General features: G+C 47.2%; 1 protein-coding gene across 6 annotated transcripts in view; it reads right to left on the reverse strand.

The window, feature by feature from the left end:
* PMS1 (PMS1 homolog 1, mismatch repair system component) overlaps positions 1-18,067 on the reverse strand; it is a 488,451-nt gene that overhangs the window by 454,760 nt on the left and 15,624 nt on the right. For all 6 annotated transcript variants that reach the window (XM_044304355.1, XM_044304357.1, XM_044304354.1 and 3 more), the window contains one exon: positions 7,186-7,368. In XM_044304355.1, the coding sequence (XP_044160290.1) occupies positions 7,186-7,296 (111 nt within the window). In that variant the 5' untranslated portion in view covers positions 7,297-7,368. The remainder of the gene's footprint in view (positions 1-7,185; positions 7,369-18,067) is intronic.

Raw genomic sequence — 18,067 nt, forward strand, 5'->3', positions numbered from 1 at the left:
TGGAGGGGGCACAATGGGCATTTCTACTCTGAAAGGAGCACAGTGCACAGAGGGTGTTACTATGAAGGGGGCACAGAGGGCATTATTACTGTGAAGGGGGCACAATGGGCATTACTAGCAAAGATAGCATTACTACCTTTAAGGGGGCACAATGGGCATTATTACTATTAAGGGGGCACAATGGGAATTACTATTAAGGGGGCACAATGGGCATTATTACTGTGAAGGGGGCACAATGGGCATTATTACTATGAAGGGGGCGCAATGGGGATTATTACTATGAAGGGGGCACAATGGGGATTATTACTATGAAGGGGGCACAATGGGGATTATTACTATGAAGGGGGCACAATGGGGATTATTACTATGAGGGGGCACAATGGGGATTATTACTATGAAGGGGGCACAATGGGGATTATTACTATGAAGGGGGCACAATGGGGATTATTACTATGAAGGGGCACAATGGGAATTATTACTGTGAAGGGGGCACTAAGAGGGCATTACAAATGTGAAGGGGGCACAGAGAGGGCATTACTACTGTGAGGGGGCACTTAGAGTATTCATATTCTGTGGGGTGGAACTAAGGAGGCATTGCAATGTGTAAGGGGCACTAAGGAGCATCATAATCTGTGGAGCACTAAAGGGATATCATACTGTCTGAGGGCTATTAAAGGGGCATCATTATTGTTAGGGGGCTCTGAAAGGACATTTTTACTGTTTGGTTGGCAAAAAGGAGATTTGGGCTTGGAGGTGTGGATTATAAAAAAAAAAAAAATGAATAAGCTACATATAAGCCATTCCAGGACATAGGATCCTTAAAGCTGCTGTGATTCCGCTGCTGCAGTAAGATCTCACACCTGTGCAGAGCCACAGATGTAGCTGAGCTAAAAACGACTGACAACACATAGCATAGCGTTATCTCCTACCATTTTGTGACAAACTATTCAGATACATTGAAAGAGTTAGTTAACCTCTTGATGGGTAACATGTTAAGTAAAATATGGCAATATTTTACTTAACATGTTACCCATCGAGTTTAGCTCAGCTGCACCTGTAAACTTCTACTCCAAAATGGCTCCTGAGATGGAGTCACTGCCTGCAGGCCTGAAGGTGATAACAGTGCTTGTAACAGCCGAACCAGCACTTCTTACAGGGCCGCACCCTGAAACATACATTGACAGTTTGCAGGGAACACCCGCTGCATATGAGAAACTTACTCTGTACACTCCAGGATAAATCTCAGCTCAATCATCCCATGGTACACCCGATCGGAAAAATAACTCTGGAAATAACTTACAGATCAGACATGTCATGCAGTTAATTCTGGAGCTCTATAACATGCATATAACTCTGGACACACTTGCGGCACCTCATATGATAGATGATACTCTGGAAACCACTTCCAGCTATATAATATCAGCCTTAGCAACCATATTTCACAGCAGCAGGAGCCTCTGTATGTATGAGCTTCATTGTCCTAGACAGAAGAAAAAAAAAAAAAAAAAAAAACACGTCTGCCTAGTGGGTGTGCACTCCTTTATAGGGGGGTTAATTAGTCTGATTTACTAATGATTTCTCTTCTGTCCTAGACGGGAGGAGGAAAACATTAACCCGTTGAGTGTGCTGCCTGAAGGACGATAAGGAAAGACAAAATTATACAGAAAATGCCGTACTAAAAAACTGTATCTCATTTATTCATATACTTTTAAAGTATATATTTAGAAATAATGTAATAAGATAAAATAAAAAAAAAGGATAGTACTATATCCTAGCAGTGAAAGGGGTGCAGAAATGATGATTGTTCTCTTCAACTTTCAATTGTTTTATCCCTTTCCCATCCCCAGAATTCTGGTATAAGAACAAGACCTGCAACAAATTCTGACTTTGATAATGACTTAATTTTGGGGATAGTCCATTATCCCTAGTTCTTTCAGTTATTGGTGTATTCTTTTATGATTTCCTTTTCAAAACCTTAAGAAAATATGTTTTTTTTTAAACTTTCACCAGCCAAACCAGCTACACTGTTAGAAATACTTAATTGCAGTTTGATACTTCATCTTTCAGTGTATAATCCATCTGTTAATTATGACAAGGTGCACCAATTTTTATCACTTCTTATTTTATAATGTCAGAGGCTGATGTGAGATAAAGGTATTTTCCTCCCAGCAGGTGAGGTCATATACCGGACCGGAGTTTAAGTGCCGGTCCGGGTTTTGGCAGCACCTGGCTGTCCTTAAATAGGCAGCTGGGCTCAGCAGAGATGTCTCTGTTTTTGGGATCTGAGGCTTTGTGCCATGCTGGAGGGTTGAGAGCCACACGCTGGGGAAACCCCCCTAAAGCCTGCTGTGGACTACTAGAGCCAGAACTGCCAGCAAGGTGACTTGTGTTATATGCACTTTTCATTGTGTGTGAATAAACACCAAGACTGCAAAGTTATGTGCTGTTTTGTGCAACTGCCTCAAGTGTGAATAAACCCCACAATTGGTGGAGGATGCGGGCAAGAGAAGTGAGGCTGGCGTGAACGCTGATATTTTTGGTTTCTGCATTTTGTATGTCGTACATTAAACCAGCTGTATTACAAGCGGTGCCCCACGACAAACTGGAGGCTGTTGTGAAGGCCCTCATGGAGGCTAATCTGCAGCAGCTAGAGACAAACTTGCAGCAACGCAAGGCTAATAAGCCGCAGCAGGAGACTTATCAGTTGCTAATACAACATGTGATGGCTTTGCAGACAGCAGGAGCAACCACGAGCGTCCATGATGCCTGGAAAGCACTCCGTGCCACGATTCCTAAGATGACCCCCGCAGACGACATCGAAACCTACCTAGCGATGTACAAGAAAGTGGCCATCAGGGAAAAGCTACCCTGTGACCAGGGGGGCTGAGGTAGTCGCTCCATTCCTGGCATCCGATTCCCAGCGGGTGCATTTCAACTTGCCGGACGATCAAGTCGCCGACTACCAAAAAGTAAAGGATGAGATTTTGGCAAGACTGGGGGTGAATGTGTTGGTCCGGGCCCAGCGGGTACATCAGTGGGGGTTTAAGCCTGCGAGGACCAAGTATTATGACTTACTCCATCTCTTGCAAAAGTGGCTACAGCCTGATGTGCCGAGTCCCATGGCTATGCTGGATAGACTATTGGCTGACATGTTCTGGAGGGCTCTGCCACCCCCTCTCCAGCACTGGATCGGCTAGGTGTCTCCTGGCAACGCCCTAGAAATGGTGGACCTGGTGGAGCGCTACGAGGCTACCAAGACTGTTCTTTTGGGAGGGGGGCAGTCAAATCTCCATCCCAGACCCAGACCTGGCTCCAATAGTCTGCTGGCGGTGTCAGGGGCCGGGCCATGTAAGAGGTGACTGTCCCCCATAAGGTGGAACCCATGGAAACTACAGTCAGTCGCTATATACCAGGAAGTTGTGTGCAGCAGGTACCCCAAAAACTCTAAAACCACCTGTGCAGGTGAAGGTAGGAGACACTCCAGTGGAGGCTCTGCTGGACTCAGGGAGTCTGGTGTCCCTAGTAAGGGCTCCACTTGTATGATCAGCGGAGTATACTGGCCGGAAAATCAGGGTCATGTGCATCTATGGAGACTAAAAAGACTATCCCACCGCCCTGGTATCTCTAACCACAGGGGCTGGCAGATGGACGTGGAGGACTTGCCCCCGAGTTCTGAATTGGCAGACCTCAATGTCTCCGGGGATAATTTTGGCACCACCCAAGGTTGGGACCCAACCCTATCCCGCGCCAGGGAAATTGTGTTAATAGTAGATGGTGAACCACAACAACCTGGGGCAGAGTCAGTGTTTCCCCATTTTGTGGTTCATCAGGATATGTTGTATCGGGTAAACCAACTACAGGGTGAGCATATTGAACAGTTGGTGGTCAGCAAGGCTTATCACAACACATTCTCGGTGGTCAGCTGGGGCTGCAGAAAACTCAGGATCGTATGTTACAGCGGTTTTACTGGCCCAGCATATTCAAAGAAGTGGAAGAGTTTTATAAGTCTTGCCTGAACTGTCAGATAACTAGCCCCCAGCCACTCTCCTGATTATCGAAGTACTGTTTGAGCGAATAGCTATGGATCTCATATGCCCAGAACTGAAGTCCACCACCGGGCATCAACACATCCTAGTCATTCTAGACTACGCCACTCGGTACCCGGAGGCGGTGCCACTGCAAAATACCTTGGCCAAACTCACAGCTAAGGAGTTAATGGAGGTGTTTTCCTGAGTAGGATTATCAAAAGAGGTTCTGACCGATCAAGGGACCCCTTTTATGTCCAAGGCGATGAGGGAACTCTGTAAGTTGCTGCACATAAAACAACTACGGACGTCCGCTTACCATCCACAAACGGATGGTCTGGTAGAACGGTTTAACCAAACATTAAAAAATATGTTGAAATGTAGTGTCTAATGAAGGGAAAGACTGGGACCTCCTTCTGCCCTAGCTCATGTTTGCAGTGCGAGAGGTACGCCAGGCCTCTACTGGGTTCTTGCCCTTCAAACTGCTATATGGAAGACACCCTCGCGGTCTCTTGGACGGGGCCAAAGAGGCGTGGGAACAACAACCCACTCCACATAAAAATGCAATTGAGTACGTTACTCAGATGCAAGATCTGATAGAGACAGTTCTGCCTCTTGTTAGGAAGCATATGGAGGCAGCTCAACAAGCCCAGAGTAGGCTCTATAAATCAGCAGGCTCTGGTCCAGATCTTTAACCAGGGGGATCAGGTTTTGGTTCCGGTGCCGACCGTAGACAGTAAGTTCCTGGCTAGGTGCCCTACGAGGTACTCTAGAAAATTGGAGATGTAAACTACAACGTACACCAGCCAGGGCGGCGAAAGACGGAGCAGGTTTACGCAAAAACGTGGAAAGATAGGGAAACCTGTACAGAAGACAGCCCGCGGCTATGTTTTCTAGAAGAGGTACCGGCCCCTCTGTCTGATGCAAGAGAGCCGGCTGCCACAGTAAAAATTGCTGACAGCCTCACTTCTAAACAGACTCAGGACGCCAGGGAGTTCGTTAGTTGGAACACGGATGTGTTCTCGGACCTCCCTGGACGCACTTCCATAATCCAGCATGACATTGTCACTGAGCCTCAGGCAAAAGGCAAAAGTCTGATTAAAACCATACCGGGTAACGAGGCTCGGCGACAAGCCATAACTGAGGAGATGCAGCTAATGTTGCAGCTAGATGACATTGAGAAGTCAAAAAGTGAATGGGCCAATCCTATAGTATTGATATCCAAGCCGGACGGGACGTTGCGGTTTTATAACAACTTTCGAAAACTTAACGAGGTTTCCAAATTCGATGCGTATCCCTTGCCCAGAGTGGATGAGCTAATCGAGAGATTAGGACAAGCCCGGTATTTTTCTGTTTTGGACCTCACGAAAGGGTACTGGCAGGTGCCCTTAACAGAAGCTGCCAAAGAAAAAACTGCCTTCATCACGCCTGAGGGGCTGCATCAATATAAGGTCTTAACCTTTGGTCTGCATGGCGCCACCGCCACTTTTCAGCAACTAATGGACATTATGCTTCGTCCACATAGTTGGTACGCTTCGGCTTACCTGGATGATATTGTTATTCAAAGTACCGACTGGGAAAGTCACCTACCCAAAGTGCAGGTTATAGTGGACTCCCTTCCGAAAGCTGGCCTAACCGCTAACCCCCAAAAATGTGCAATAAGGTTAGAAGAGACTAAGTACCTGGGGTATGTCATTGGGCGCAAAGTCATCAAACCCCAAGTGAACAAAATAGAGGCGATACGAAATTGGCCCCGACCTGTCACCACTAGGCAAATAAAGTAATTCCTGGGAATGGTGAGCTATTACATGAGGTTTGTTCCCCACTTTGCTACTTTAGCCGCGCCCTTGACAGAGCTCTTGAAGGGACAGAATCGTGATTCTGTGATCAGTCCACCTGGTGACTGATCACTCCCCTCTCAAATAGATGAGTCAGGCAAAAGACAGGAAAGCCCGGGTCACCAGATGTTTTTTGTCTCTGCTGAACTTTAAGTTTTCAGTAGAACACCGGCCAGGCCGGTTGCAGGTGCATTGTCTGGCGTGTGTCCAACCCCCTCAGGGTTGAACAAAAGGGGGGGGGGGGGGGGTTATGTGACACAGTGAGGGGTTGGGTCTGGCAAGGCAGGTATTTTGGTATTTTACTCCCAGCATGTGCGGCTGGGCTGGTTTCCAGCCAGGTGAGGTCAAGAACCGGACCAGAGTTTAAGTGCCGGTCCAGGTTTTGGCAGCATCTGGTTGTCCTTAAATAGGCAGCTGGGCTCAGCAGAGATGTCTCTGTTTTGGGGATTTGAGGCTTTGTGCCATGCTGGAGGGCTGAGAGCCGCAAGCTGGGGAAACAGGCCCGCTAAAGCCTGCTGTGGACTACTTGAGGCAGACTTGCCAGCAAGGTGACTTGTGTTAAATGAACGTTCCATTGTGTGTGAATTAACACCAAGACTGCAAAGTTACATGCTGTTTTGTCCAATTGCCTCAAGTGTGAATAAACAATGACTCTTTGAGTTAAGCACTTGTATTTTGCCTCTGTACTGTGCCCGCTTACCCCATCTACCAAAGCGAAACCCCACAATATATATATTAGCCTGTTTCACACTGGCTGTTTTCGCAGGAACAACCTCCTGAATGTGTAACTACAGTACTGTATACAGCCATGCATTGCCTGAAGTCCATACGAACCCATTATAATGGGGACTGGCGGAGATCCAAATATGCCCAGAGGCGGCCGGACAAATACAGGACTTGAGGTGAAATGAACTTTAGCTCCACAGAGCCAATACATTTTAATGTGTACAAAGTATGCGAACGAATCGACTTCAGATCTATGATCCGAGGGTCGATTTGCTCAAGCCTATATGCAAAGTTTCAGAATATAAAGAAAAAAGAAAAAAAAAAAAGTTTGCTAGGTTTCCTTTAAGCATATTACAATCACGGATGCGCTTTATTTTTAGACTAAATACAGCAACATTATTGCTCCATTTCACAAATAGCAGAAAGAATACAGCATAGTTATGAGTCTATTGGTAGAATTTATGAGGCTTGCGCTCCCTTCACTTTCTCCAAAGTCCTCATTCATTTGCAAAAGGAGTCTGAGGATGGAAACTCCTGCCCACAAAGGAAAACACTCTTGAAACTTTTTTTCTTTTAAATACATTCCCACAGCTTACCTCGGCAACGGAGCAGATTGAGCACAAAGCTTCACCGCGAAAGCCATATGTTTGTAATGATTCTAAATCTTCATGGCTGGATATTTTAGATGTATAATGCTTGATGCCCATAACAGGTGTGTCTGCTGCTTTAATGCCAATCCCATTATCTCGGACCTCAATTTTATCAAAGCCGAAATTTTCCTAAAAGTTAAGAAGTTTAAAAAAATATTTAAGAAGGATATCACTATAGATACTTCAAGTAGAAAACATAGAAGTAAACAGGAAATATAAAATTAGCAAATTTGGGGTATCAATAATTAAAGAGGACCTTTCACCACTTTGGACATGTCTGTTTACATAGCTTCATGCATTCCCCATGTAAAAACAATCCTGCAGCATCTATTTTTATGGCTGTATGTTGTGCCATTCCTGTATTATTTCCATTAGAAGTTATGAATTCATTGCCATTAGCCTTCAGTAAGGGTACAGAGGCGAGGTAACAAGTTGGGGGTGTACCTGCAATGTCTGAAACTGATTGGATAGAGTGAGGCTGTGCAGATACACCCCCCAACTTGTTACCAACCTCTTGTACCCTTACTGAAGGCTAATAGCAATTCATTCATAACTTCTGGAAGGAATAATAAAGGAATGGCACAACGTAGAGTCATAAGAATAGATGCTCCAGAATTGGTATAAGATCGGGAATGTATGTAGCTATTAAAACAAACGTCAGGAGTGGTGAAAGGTCCTCTTTAAAGGAGTTCTCTGCTTATTGTCTCTTGACAATAAGTAGATTGCATAGAGTCCTACTGCTGAGATCTCCCAAATGTAGTGGTTCAGTTCTCCTGCAGAAAATTAAGCCTTTGCATTTAAATAAGTCCCCCTAAGAGAAAAAGTCTTTGTAACTGCACTCCACTGTGATCAAGGGATGAGGATCCTTAACACAGGAACCTCACAATCAACCCAGAATTCCCCAATAAGGCGTATGGAAATGTTTTTTCTAAACTAGACAACCCATTTTATTGTCACTTTGACTAGTTACCGTATTTTTCGCCCCATAAGACGGATCCCCCCCCCCCCATTATGGAAGTGCTCATTCGTGCCGGAGGACCAGGAAGCAGTCAAGGCTCTGTACTCACTGCTTCCAGGTCCTCGGTGTTGGCTGTGAAGGCTGCGCACAGCATGAGGGCGCTCTGTGACCTCACGCTGTGCGCGCCAGTTCACTGCACAGTCGACAGCTGGAGGAAGAGGATTGTGATATAGGTGAGAAGCAGCGGCGTCCAGGAGCAGGAGAGGTAAGTGGCTGTTGGGGGCTGAGAGGCATAATGGCTGATATGGGGGCTGATGAGTGGCATGGGGCTCTTATCAGAGGTCTGATTGGGGTCTGAAATGAGGACTTATTGGAGTCTTATTAACATTGGGGGTCTGACTGGGGCTGTAAGCTGAGGCCTGATTAACATTGGGGGTCTGGATTGGTGGTCTGACCTGAGGTGTAATGAAAAATCATTTTTTCTTATTGTCCTCCTCTAAAACCTAGGTGTGTCTTATGGGCCGGTGTGTCTTATAGGGCGAAAAATACAGTACATATTGTTTGTTGTGGCAACTGGAGAAAAGATAATTTATCTATGTTCTGTACTAAATTATTTCAAACATTAAAATGTTCCTTTTCCTAAAAGCATGTTTTGATGCAAAATAAAAAATAAAAAAAGGCTACTTTCACACTTGCGTTCGGGGCTCCGCTTGCGAGTTCCGTTTGAAGGCTCTCACAAGCGGCCCCGAACTGATCCGTACTGCCCTAATGCATTCTGAGTGGATGCGGATCCGCTCAGAATGCATCAGTCTGGCACCGTTTGTCCTCCGCTCCGCTCAGCAGGCGGACACCTGGCCGTGCGGAGGCAAACGGATCCGTCCAGACTTACAATGTAAGTCAATGGGGACGGATCCGTTTGAAGTTGACACAGTATGGCTCAATTTTCAAACGGATCTGTCCCCCATTGACTTTCAATGTAAAGTCAAAACGGATACGTTTGCACTATCATGAACAAAAAAAAATATATATATATATTTTTTTTTTGTTCATGGTAATGCAAACGGATCCGTTCTGAACGGATCTAAGCGTTTGCATTATAGGTGCGGATCCGTCTGTGCAGACACCAGACGGATCCGCTCCGAACGCAAGTGTGAAAGTAGCCTAATCAGTGCCCACAAGACCAACTTATGGCTCTGTGCACACTAGGTTCTATCTTTCTGCTGGAGATATGTCAGGAATATTTCTAAACATAAACTTCCTACAGAAAGCCCCAAAGTATGACACTGTATAGGCACAACATTTATTTAAATAATTAAATTCAAAAAGTGAAAATCATTATGTAGATTTACAACCGTTTCAAAACATGAATTCAAGATTTGTGAATGTATAATAAGTAAAATATATTTACTCAGTGTGAATAAATATAAGATAAAACAGACAAATCACATGCATAATAGTAAAAAGTAAATAATCATCACTAGCCTACATGTCAGTCATGTTGTAACACTTGGCCGACACCCCAGGGTGTAAGAGATTGGGCAAATCAATACTCACATTCTATCTATAAAGAAGTCTTCAATGGAGTACCACCAAATTGTTGGTGAAAACCAGGAGTTATACTTGTGAGGCTGGGCGAGCATAGTGACCTTGATTGAAGGCTTGTCCCGGTCAGGCATCGCCGTCTTGAACGTGCACGCCGCTGCCCATGCAGCATGGTGACTTCTTCCTGGCCAGTTTAGTACAGCACGCCGCCGCACATGCGCAATGGTGAGTTCTTCCTGGCCAAGTATAGTACAGGGCTGCGCTGCATACAGAGCATGTGTGTCTCTGTAACTCTACTCGGCCAGAAAGAAGTCACCATTGCGCTTGCGCGGCGGCTTGCGAGTTAGCGGCTCTGTACTATACTGGCCAGGAAGACGTCACCATGGCGCATGCGCAGCGGCGTGCACGTTCAAGACAGTGATATGCCCGGCCGGGGAAAAAAAAAAAAATGAGTTCTACGCAGGCGCAGCCCACTAGCGGTGGCCGTATATCGAGTGGATACCAGAAGACAACAGTGGGGTAGGATTGAAAGATTTTTTCCAAGATAGGTAGGGATTTGCTAAAGGAACATAATTACAAAAATGCTCACAGGCACTTCTATAACAAAATAGGATTAATGAGATGAGATAACCCCTTTAAAAGGATTACTATTACACAGAATATTAAATGTAATAGAAAGGGACGGAATTAAAGAGGACAGAACTAATCAATTCTTCAAAATAACCTTACAATACAATTACACATAAGGTAATCGGTTTTAAGCATTTGTTTTAATGTTGATGATTATAACTTACAGCTAATGAAAACTCAAAGTCAGTATCTCATAACATTAGAATATTGTCAAAAAAGTTCAATATTGTAGACTCATGGTGTCGCATTATAATTAGCTAAATCACCTAAATACCTGAAAAGGTCTCCTAAGCCTTTAAATGGACCCTGAGGCCAAATGCACACAGGCGTTGTGCGGCCATTCCGTGCATTGGGGACCACGATTTGCAGTTCCCAATACACAGGCCACGTCCGTGCGACGGCCGGGACGGATGGAGACCCATTCAACTTGTATGGGTCAGTGATCCGTCTGCAATGCAAAAAAATGGAACATGTTCTATTTTTTGGCGGTGGGGAGGCACGGACAGAAGCACTCTGTAGTGGGGAGGGGGGGGGGGGAGGGGAGTCAGTGCTTCAAGAACCACCACACACAGACATATCTAGGACATGGTCTACAACTGTCACATTTCTTGTCAAACCACTTATGACCCAGAAACATCATCAGAATCGGCTTATCTGGGCTAAGAAGAAAAAAGGACTGGACTGTTGCTCAGTGGTCCAAATTCCTTTTTTCAGATGAAAATAAATTTTGGGCCCGGATAAGAGGCGGGTGCATTGCGTGAACACGAGCAATTTTTCCGAGCGACTGCAAAACATTGTAATGCGTTTTGCACGCGTGTGAGAAAAATCGTGCATGTTTTGTACCCAAACCCGAACTTCTTCACAGAAGTTCGGGCTTGGGATTGATGTTCTGAAGATTGTATTATTTTCCCTTATAACATGGTGGTGATGGACCATGTGATTGGAGCATGTGATCCGACGTCACCACAGGTCCTTTAGCCGGTAGTTCATCATTAAAGAAGAGACCGGGAACTACGCGATCAAAAGGAGAAGGTGTGTTTCATTTTTTATTTTTTTAACCCTCAATTGATCACCTACTAAGCATTCTGTATTCAGAATGCTATTATTTTTCCTTATAACCATGTTATAAAGGGAAAATAATACAGTGAATAGACTGTCACCTAGCAGCCATGCGTGAAAATCGCACCGCATCCGCACTTGCTTGCGGATGCTTGTGATTTTCACGCAACCCCATTCATTTCTATGGGGCCTGCGTTACGTGAAAAACGCTGAATATAGAACATACAGCGATTTTCACGCAATGCATAAGTGATGCGTGAAAATCACCGCTCATGTGAACAGCCCCATAGAAATGAATGGGTCCGGTTTCAGTGCGGGTGCGATGCGTGAGTTGAATACTCGCCCGTGTGAAAGGGGCCTAACTGGTTTAATAACCATGGTATTAATGTGCTCGATTGGCCAGCAGATTTGCCTGACCTACACCCCATAGAGAATCAATGGGGTATTGTCAAGAGGAAGATGAGGGACACCAGACAAAACAACACAGGCGAGCCGAAGGCAAAATGAGCCCGACAAAGTATTTAGTGCATATACTGTACATACTTTTTAATAGGCCAACATTTCTGTATTAAAAAAATCAGCTTTTGATATATGTCGCTGCTAGGGCCAGAATTAGAGTTAAAGGGAACCTCCAAAAACCATCCCAAGCTGCCAGCAGTACTCGAGAGTAGCCAGCAGCATGTTTCAGACTTGTTTTCTTCCTGACGGCAGATGAAGCAAAAGTTCAGAAAACGTTCTTTTATCTCCTGCCCGTTTGATTTTCTAGTCATGCTTTAAGTCAAGGGGGCAGCGGCCTCCTTGCTTCAAGTCAAGGTAACCGCGCCCCCTTCCCTGCCCCTTCGCTGTGACTGTAACCCCAAATAAAGTTCAGCTGCTCTAGTTGGTCTTTCCTGAAAATGTTCCTAGTCGCATCCCACAGCAAAAGCCATGGTCCACAGAGAGCTTCCAAAACATCAGAAGGATCTCATTGTTAATACATATCAGCCAGGAGAAGGGTACAAAATAATTTCCAAGGCTTTAGATATACCATGGAATACAGTGAAGACAGTCATCATCAAGTGGAGAAAATATGGCACAACAGTGACATTACCAAAAACTGGACGTCCCTCCAAAATTGATGAAAAGACGAGAAGAAAACTGTTCTGGGAGGCTACAAAGAGGCCTACAGCAACATTAAAGGAGCTGCAGGAATATCCGGCAAGTACTGGCTGAGTGGTACATATGACAACAATCTCCCGTATTCTTAATATGTCTGGGCTGCTGGGTAGAGTTGCAAGACGAAAGCCTTTTCTTACGAATACAAACATCCAAGCCAGGCTACATTTTGCTAAAACACATCTGAAGTCTCCCAAAAGCATGTGGGAAAAGCTTACCGGTAATTGGATTTTCCTTTAGCCTCCACAACGGCACTACCTGGAGGTTGGCCCGCCTTCTCAGGGACAAGAAACAATAGCGAGATCAGCCAATAAAGGGCCCCCTCCCTATTACCTCTCCAGTTATTAACCTAGGACTCAGAATAGGCATGAAAACAAGGAGCAATTTAATAAAGGTACAAACATAAACAATAGAGATAATATCACTTGAACTAAGGTTCTACAGACTCCATAGCGTACCGTAAATAAAAAAGGGCAACTACTTATAACACATAACAAAAAAAGAGTATTTGAAAGTAAATACATGTGGAAATATGTATATACCTCCCCCTTTTTTTGGGGGGGTGGGAATCCCGTGCCGTTGTGGAGGCTAAAGGAAAATCCAATTACCGGTAAGAGTAATTTTTTTTTTTTCCCCACGCCTCCACAACAGCACTACCTGGAGGAATAGCATAGCAGACCTTACTAGGGTGGGACCACCGCAGATAAGACTCTGCGGCCAAAAGACAAGACTCTATTGGTGGAAATTTACAGCTTGAAATGCTTAAAAAAAGTACAAGGGTTGGACCATGTAGCTGCTCAACAGATAACTTCCAATGAAGCTGAGGCACCCTCGGTCTAGAATGCTGACAATGCTCTGGTGGAATGAGCTTTCAGTGAAGGAGGCGGAGCAATCCCCTCAGTCTCGTAGGCTAAAAGTAATGCAGGCCTTTATCCATCTAGAGATGGAGGTCTTGCTGGCTGCTTTGCCTCGGTGAAGTCTCAGATATTGTATTAGCAACTGGTTTAACTTTCTCAGATCTTTGGTTGCTTCCAAGTACTGTAGAACGCACCTTCTAACATCTAGGTTATGGAACAACTTTTCCTTATCTGATGTCGCCTGGGAACAAAAGGAGAGAATAGTCGTTTCCTGCTGACAGGGAAACCTGGACACTATCTTGGGAAGGAACTCAGGAGCATGCTTTAATATAATTCTGTTGTCTAAAACAGTAAGATAGGGAGGCAGAATAGAGAAAGCCTGGATTTCTCCTACTCTTCTCGCAGTGGTGATTGCTAATAAAAATACTGTTTTGAGTGTTAATGTTCTCAAGGAGATCTCTCCGAGGGGTTCAAGAGGCAGATTATTAGCCTGGATAGGACCAGATTTATGTCCCAAGGAGGGACAGAAGATCTAAGCCTAGGGTGAATTCTACTTGCCACTTTAAGGAATCTTTTGACTACATTCAAATCTGAAAGTTTGATATTTAGAAAAGCGCTTAAAGCTGCTACCTGGACACGAATGGTACTTACGGATAGACCTTTATCAAGTCCTGCCTGAAGGAAGTCCAGGATTAGGGTCATTGGAGAAATCCCACCAGCCGATCCCAAAACGTAAAAAGGTCTCCCAGGCTCTCGAGTAGATTTTTAACGTGACCGGTTTTCTACTCTGCAACAGAGTGGAGATTACCGCCTCTGAGAAACCTTTTTCTCTTAAGATGCGCCTTTCAGTTTACAGCTGTGGCTGACACTGTTACAGGGAGGGGAGCTGTGGCCGACACTGTTACAGGGGGGGGGGGGAGCTGTGGCCGACACTGTTACAGGGGGGGGGGGGAGCTGTGGCCGACACTGTTACAGGGGGGGGGGGGAGCTGTGGCCGACACTGTTACAGGGGGGGGGGCTGTGGCCGACACTGTTACAGGGGGGGGGGGAGCTGTGGCCGACACTGTTACAGGGGGGGGGGAGCTGTGGCCGACACTGTTACAGGGGGGGGGGGAGCTGTGGCCGACACTGTTACAGGGGGGGGGGGGGAGCTGTGGCCGACACTGTTACAGGGGGGGGGGGAGCTGTGGCCGACACTGTTACAGGGGGGGGGGGGGGGAGGATCTGTGGCCGGCACTGTTACGGGGGGGGGGGGGGGATCTGTGGCCGGCACTGTTACGGGGGGGGGGGATCTGTGGCCGGCACTGTTACAGGGGGGGGGGGGGTCTGTGGCCGGCACTGTTACAGGGGGGATCTGTGGCCGGCACTGTTACAGGGGGGATCTGTGGCCGGCACTGTTACAGGGGGGATCTGTGGCCGGCACTGTTACAGGGGGGATCTGTGGCCGGCACTGTTACAGGGGGGATCTGTGGCCGGCACTGTTACAGGGGGGATCTGTGGCCGGCACTGTTACAGGGGGGATCTGTGGCCGGCACTGTTACAGGGGGGATCTGTGGCCGGCACTGTTACAGGGGGGATCTGTGGCCGGCACTGTTACAGGGGGGATCTGTGGCCGGCACTGTTACAGGGGGGATCTGTGGCCGGCACTGTTACAGGGGGGATCTGTGGCCGGCACTGTTACAGGGGGGATCTGTGGCCGGCACTGTTACAGGGGGGATCTGTGGCCGGCACTGTTACAGGGGGGATCTGTGGCCGGCACTGTTACAGGGGGGATCTGTGGCCGGCACTGTTACAGGGGGGATCTGTGGCCGGCACTGTTACAGGGGGGATCTGTGGCCGGCACTGTTACAGGGGGGATCTGTGGCCGGCACTGTTACAGGGGGGATCTGTGGCCGGCACTGTTACAGGGGGGATCTGTGGCCGGCACTGTTACAGGGGGGATCTGTGGCCGGCACTGTTACAGGGGGGATCTGTGGCCGGCACTGTTACAGGGGGGATCTGTGGCCGGCACTGTTACAGGGGGGATCTGTGGCCGGCACTGTTACAGGGGGGATCTGTGGCCGGCACTGTTACAGGGGGGATCTGTGGCCGGCACTGTTACAGGGGGGATCTGTGGCCGGCACTGTTACAGGGGGGATCTGTGGCCGGCACTGTTACAGGGGGGATCTGTGGCCGGCACTGTTACAGGGGGGATCTGTGGCCGGCACTGTTACAGGGGGGATCTGTGGCCGGCACTGTTACAGGGGGGATCTGTGGCCGGCACTGTTACAGGGGGGATCTGTGGCCGGCACTGTTACAGGGGGGATCTGTGGCCGGCACTGTTACAGGGGGGATCTGTGGCCGGCACTGTTACAGGGGGGATCTGTGGCCGGCACTGTTACAGGGGGGATCTGTGGCCGGCACTGTTACAGGGGGGATCTGTGGCCGGCACTGTTACAGGGGGGATCTGTGGCCGGCACTGTTACAGGGGGGATCTGTGGCCGGCACTGTTACAGGGGGGATCTGTGGCCGGCACTGTTACGGGGGATCTGTGGCCGGCACTGTTACGGGGGATCTGTGGCCGGCACTGTTACGGGGGATCTGTGGCCGGCACTGTTACGGGGGATCTGTGGCCGGCACTGTTACGGGGGATCTGTGGCCGGCACTGTTACGGGGGATCTGTGGCCGGCACTTTTACGGGGGATCTGTGGCCGGCACTGTTACGGGGGATCTGTGGCCGGCACTGTTACGGGGGATCTGTGGCCGGCACTGTTACGGGGGATCTGTGGCCGGCACTGTTACGGGGGATCTGTGGCCGGCACTTTTACGGGGGATCTGTGGCTGGCACTGTTACGGGGGATCTGTGGCTGGCACTGTTATATATGTGCCATCCACAGACCCCCCCACCCCATAACAGTGCCATTCACAAACCCCCCAGCCCATAACCATGCCATCCACAGACCCTCCACCCCTTAACAGTGGCATCCACAGATATCCCCCATAAAACGGTCATCCACAGATTCCACCTGACAGCTCCAGTATACAAATATAACAAGTCTCATTCAATTAAAAGTGATTAAACATGCCCCCTCACTCCTAACATTACCGTACACCCTAACAGCTTCTGTACAACGCAGGCAGGCAGGTCAGGCAGCCGACACGTCACTCACTGATGGCACGTGCCTGGCCGCCTGCTTCATTCACAGGACATCAAAGAGTTACGCTGCCGCCCGCCCGGCCTGCCTTCTACAGAAACTGTTAGTGTGTACGGTAATATTAAAAGTGGGGGGGCATGTTTAATCACTTTTAATTGAATGAGACATTTTATATTTGTATAGTGCAGCAGTGGAGCGGCGGGGCCGGAGTTCAGTGACTGCACCGGCCCCACCGCAATTTTCCTCCTCCCAGTCCCTCCCCGCTCGCTCATACATCGCAGCCTGCAATGGAAAAATGTCAGCATTAGCCCCATAAGACGCAGAGGAATTTTTCCCCCCAAGGAAGTCTGCGACCAGAAGCATCATTCCTTTACTATGCCTGTCCACAGAACTGCGCAGGTGTGATATTTTCGCTTAAGTCACGGCCAGACAGGATTACATGAACACTGCCTGGCCCTGTCAATCAAGATGAGCAGGGCGTGACAGGAGGAGGGAGAACGGAGCTTCAGGTAGTAGGGGCAACACCCCTGCTCATTTGCATCAAACAAAAGGTTTTTGTTTTGTATTTTTAAATCAGAGGCACATAAAAAAAAAGAGCAACTAAGCAGGTTTCTGATTTCTCCCTGGCGGTATGATTATGTCAGGAATTTTGTACCAAAAGTGGTACAATTTTTTGCATGAAATTTGGTGTTCTGTATTGTAGGTTTGCAATTCTTAGTAATTACTTACTCAAACCTCACCAAACAAGACTTTAGTAGACATCCCAGATGTGATACAGTTTCAAACACAAAATCATGAATTATAATCTAATAAATAATATAATTTTATTTAATAATGTAATAAAAATAATGAAATTTGTCAAACACAGAAAATTCATTCTGAAAACATCCTGAGTGTGATACATTTTGAAACATGGGACTGCACAAAGTCCGACGTCACAATCAGGACAATGGAACCTGGTTTCTTTTCGGGCTTTCTTTCTATTGCCATCTCTCTTTGAGCAGCAAACCACGCACATCTTGTTAGGTGCTGCTTATTTTGCAGTTGGCGGGATGAAGTCGATAAAGTGACGACCAGTCAGGTGTTCTGGGTTGACAAACGTCAACAGCACGACGTCCAGGTCTGTTCATAGCTACTGATGGCGTCCGTCTGGTGGTTGACAAAAATCCGCTCAACCACCTTCCATATAAACTCAGAATGAACTTGTCACTCTTTGCTCTGTGCAGGATGTATGCATTCCAAAGGCATTGTTCCAGAAGATGCCTGAAGATCTTCTTATAATATTTTTTTTGCTGTTTGTGCATAGCCGGATAAAATGTCATAGCCTGATCGGCTCTGTCGACACCCATGGTATTATTATAGTCTATCACGACTTGCAGCTTGCGGCTTCAGCACATCTTTCCCACCTTTTGTGTGGACCACGGCAGTAGAGGTATTGTGCACAGTACTCATTAGACACACGTCCTGATCGCATTGCCATCATCTTACCCTTC

This window comes from Bufo gargarizans, chromosome 8 (assembly GCF_014858855.1).
Source record: "Bufo gargarizans isolate SCDJY-AF-19 chromosome 8, ASM1485885v1, whole genome shotgun sequence".
Classification (NCBI taxonomy): Eukaryota; Metazoa; Chordata; class Amphibia; order Anura; family Bufonidae; genus Bufo; species Bufo gargarizans.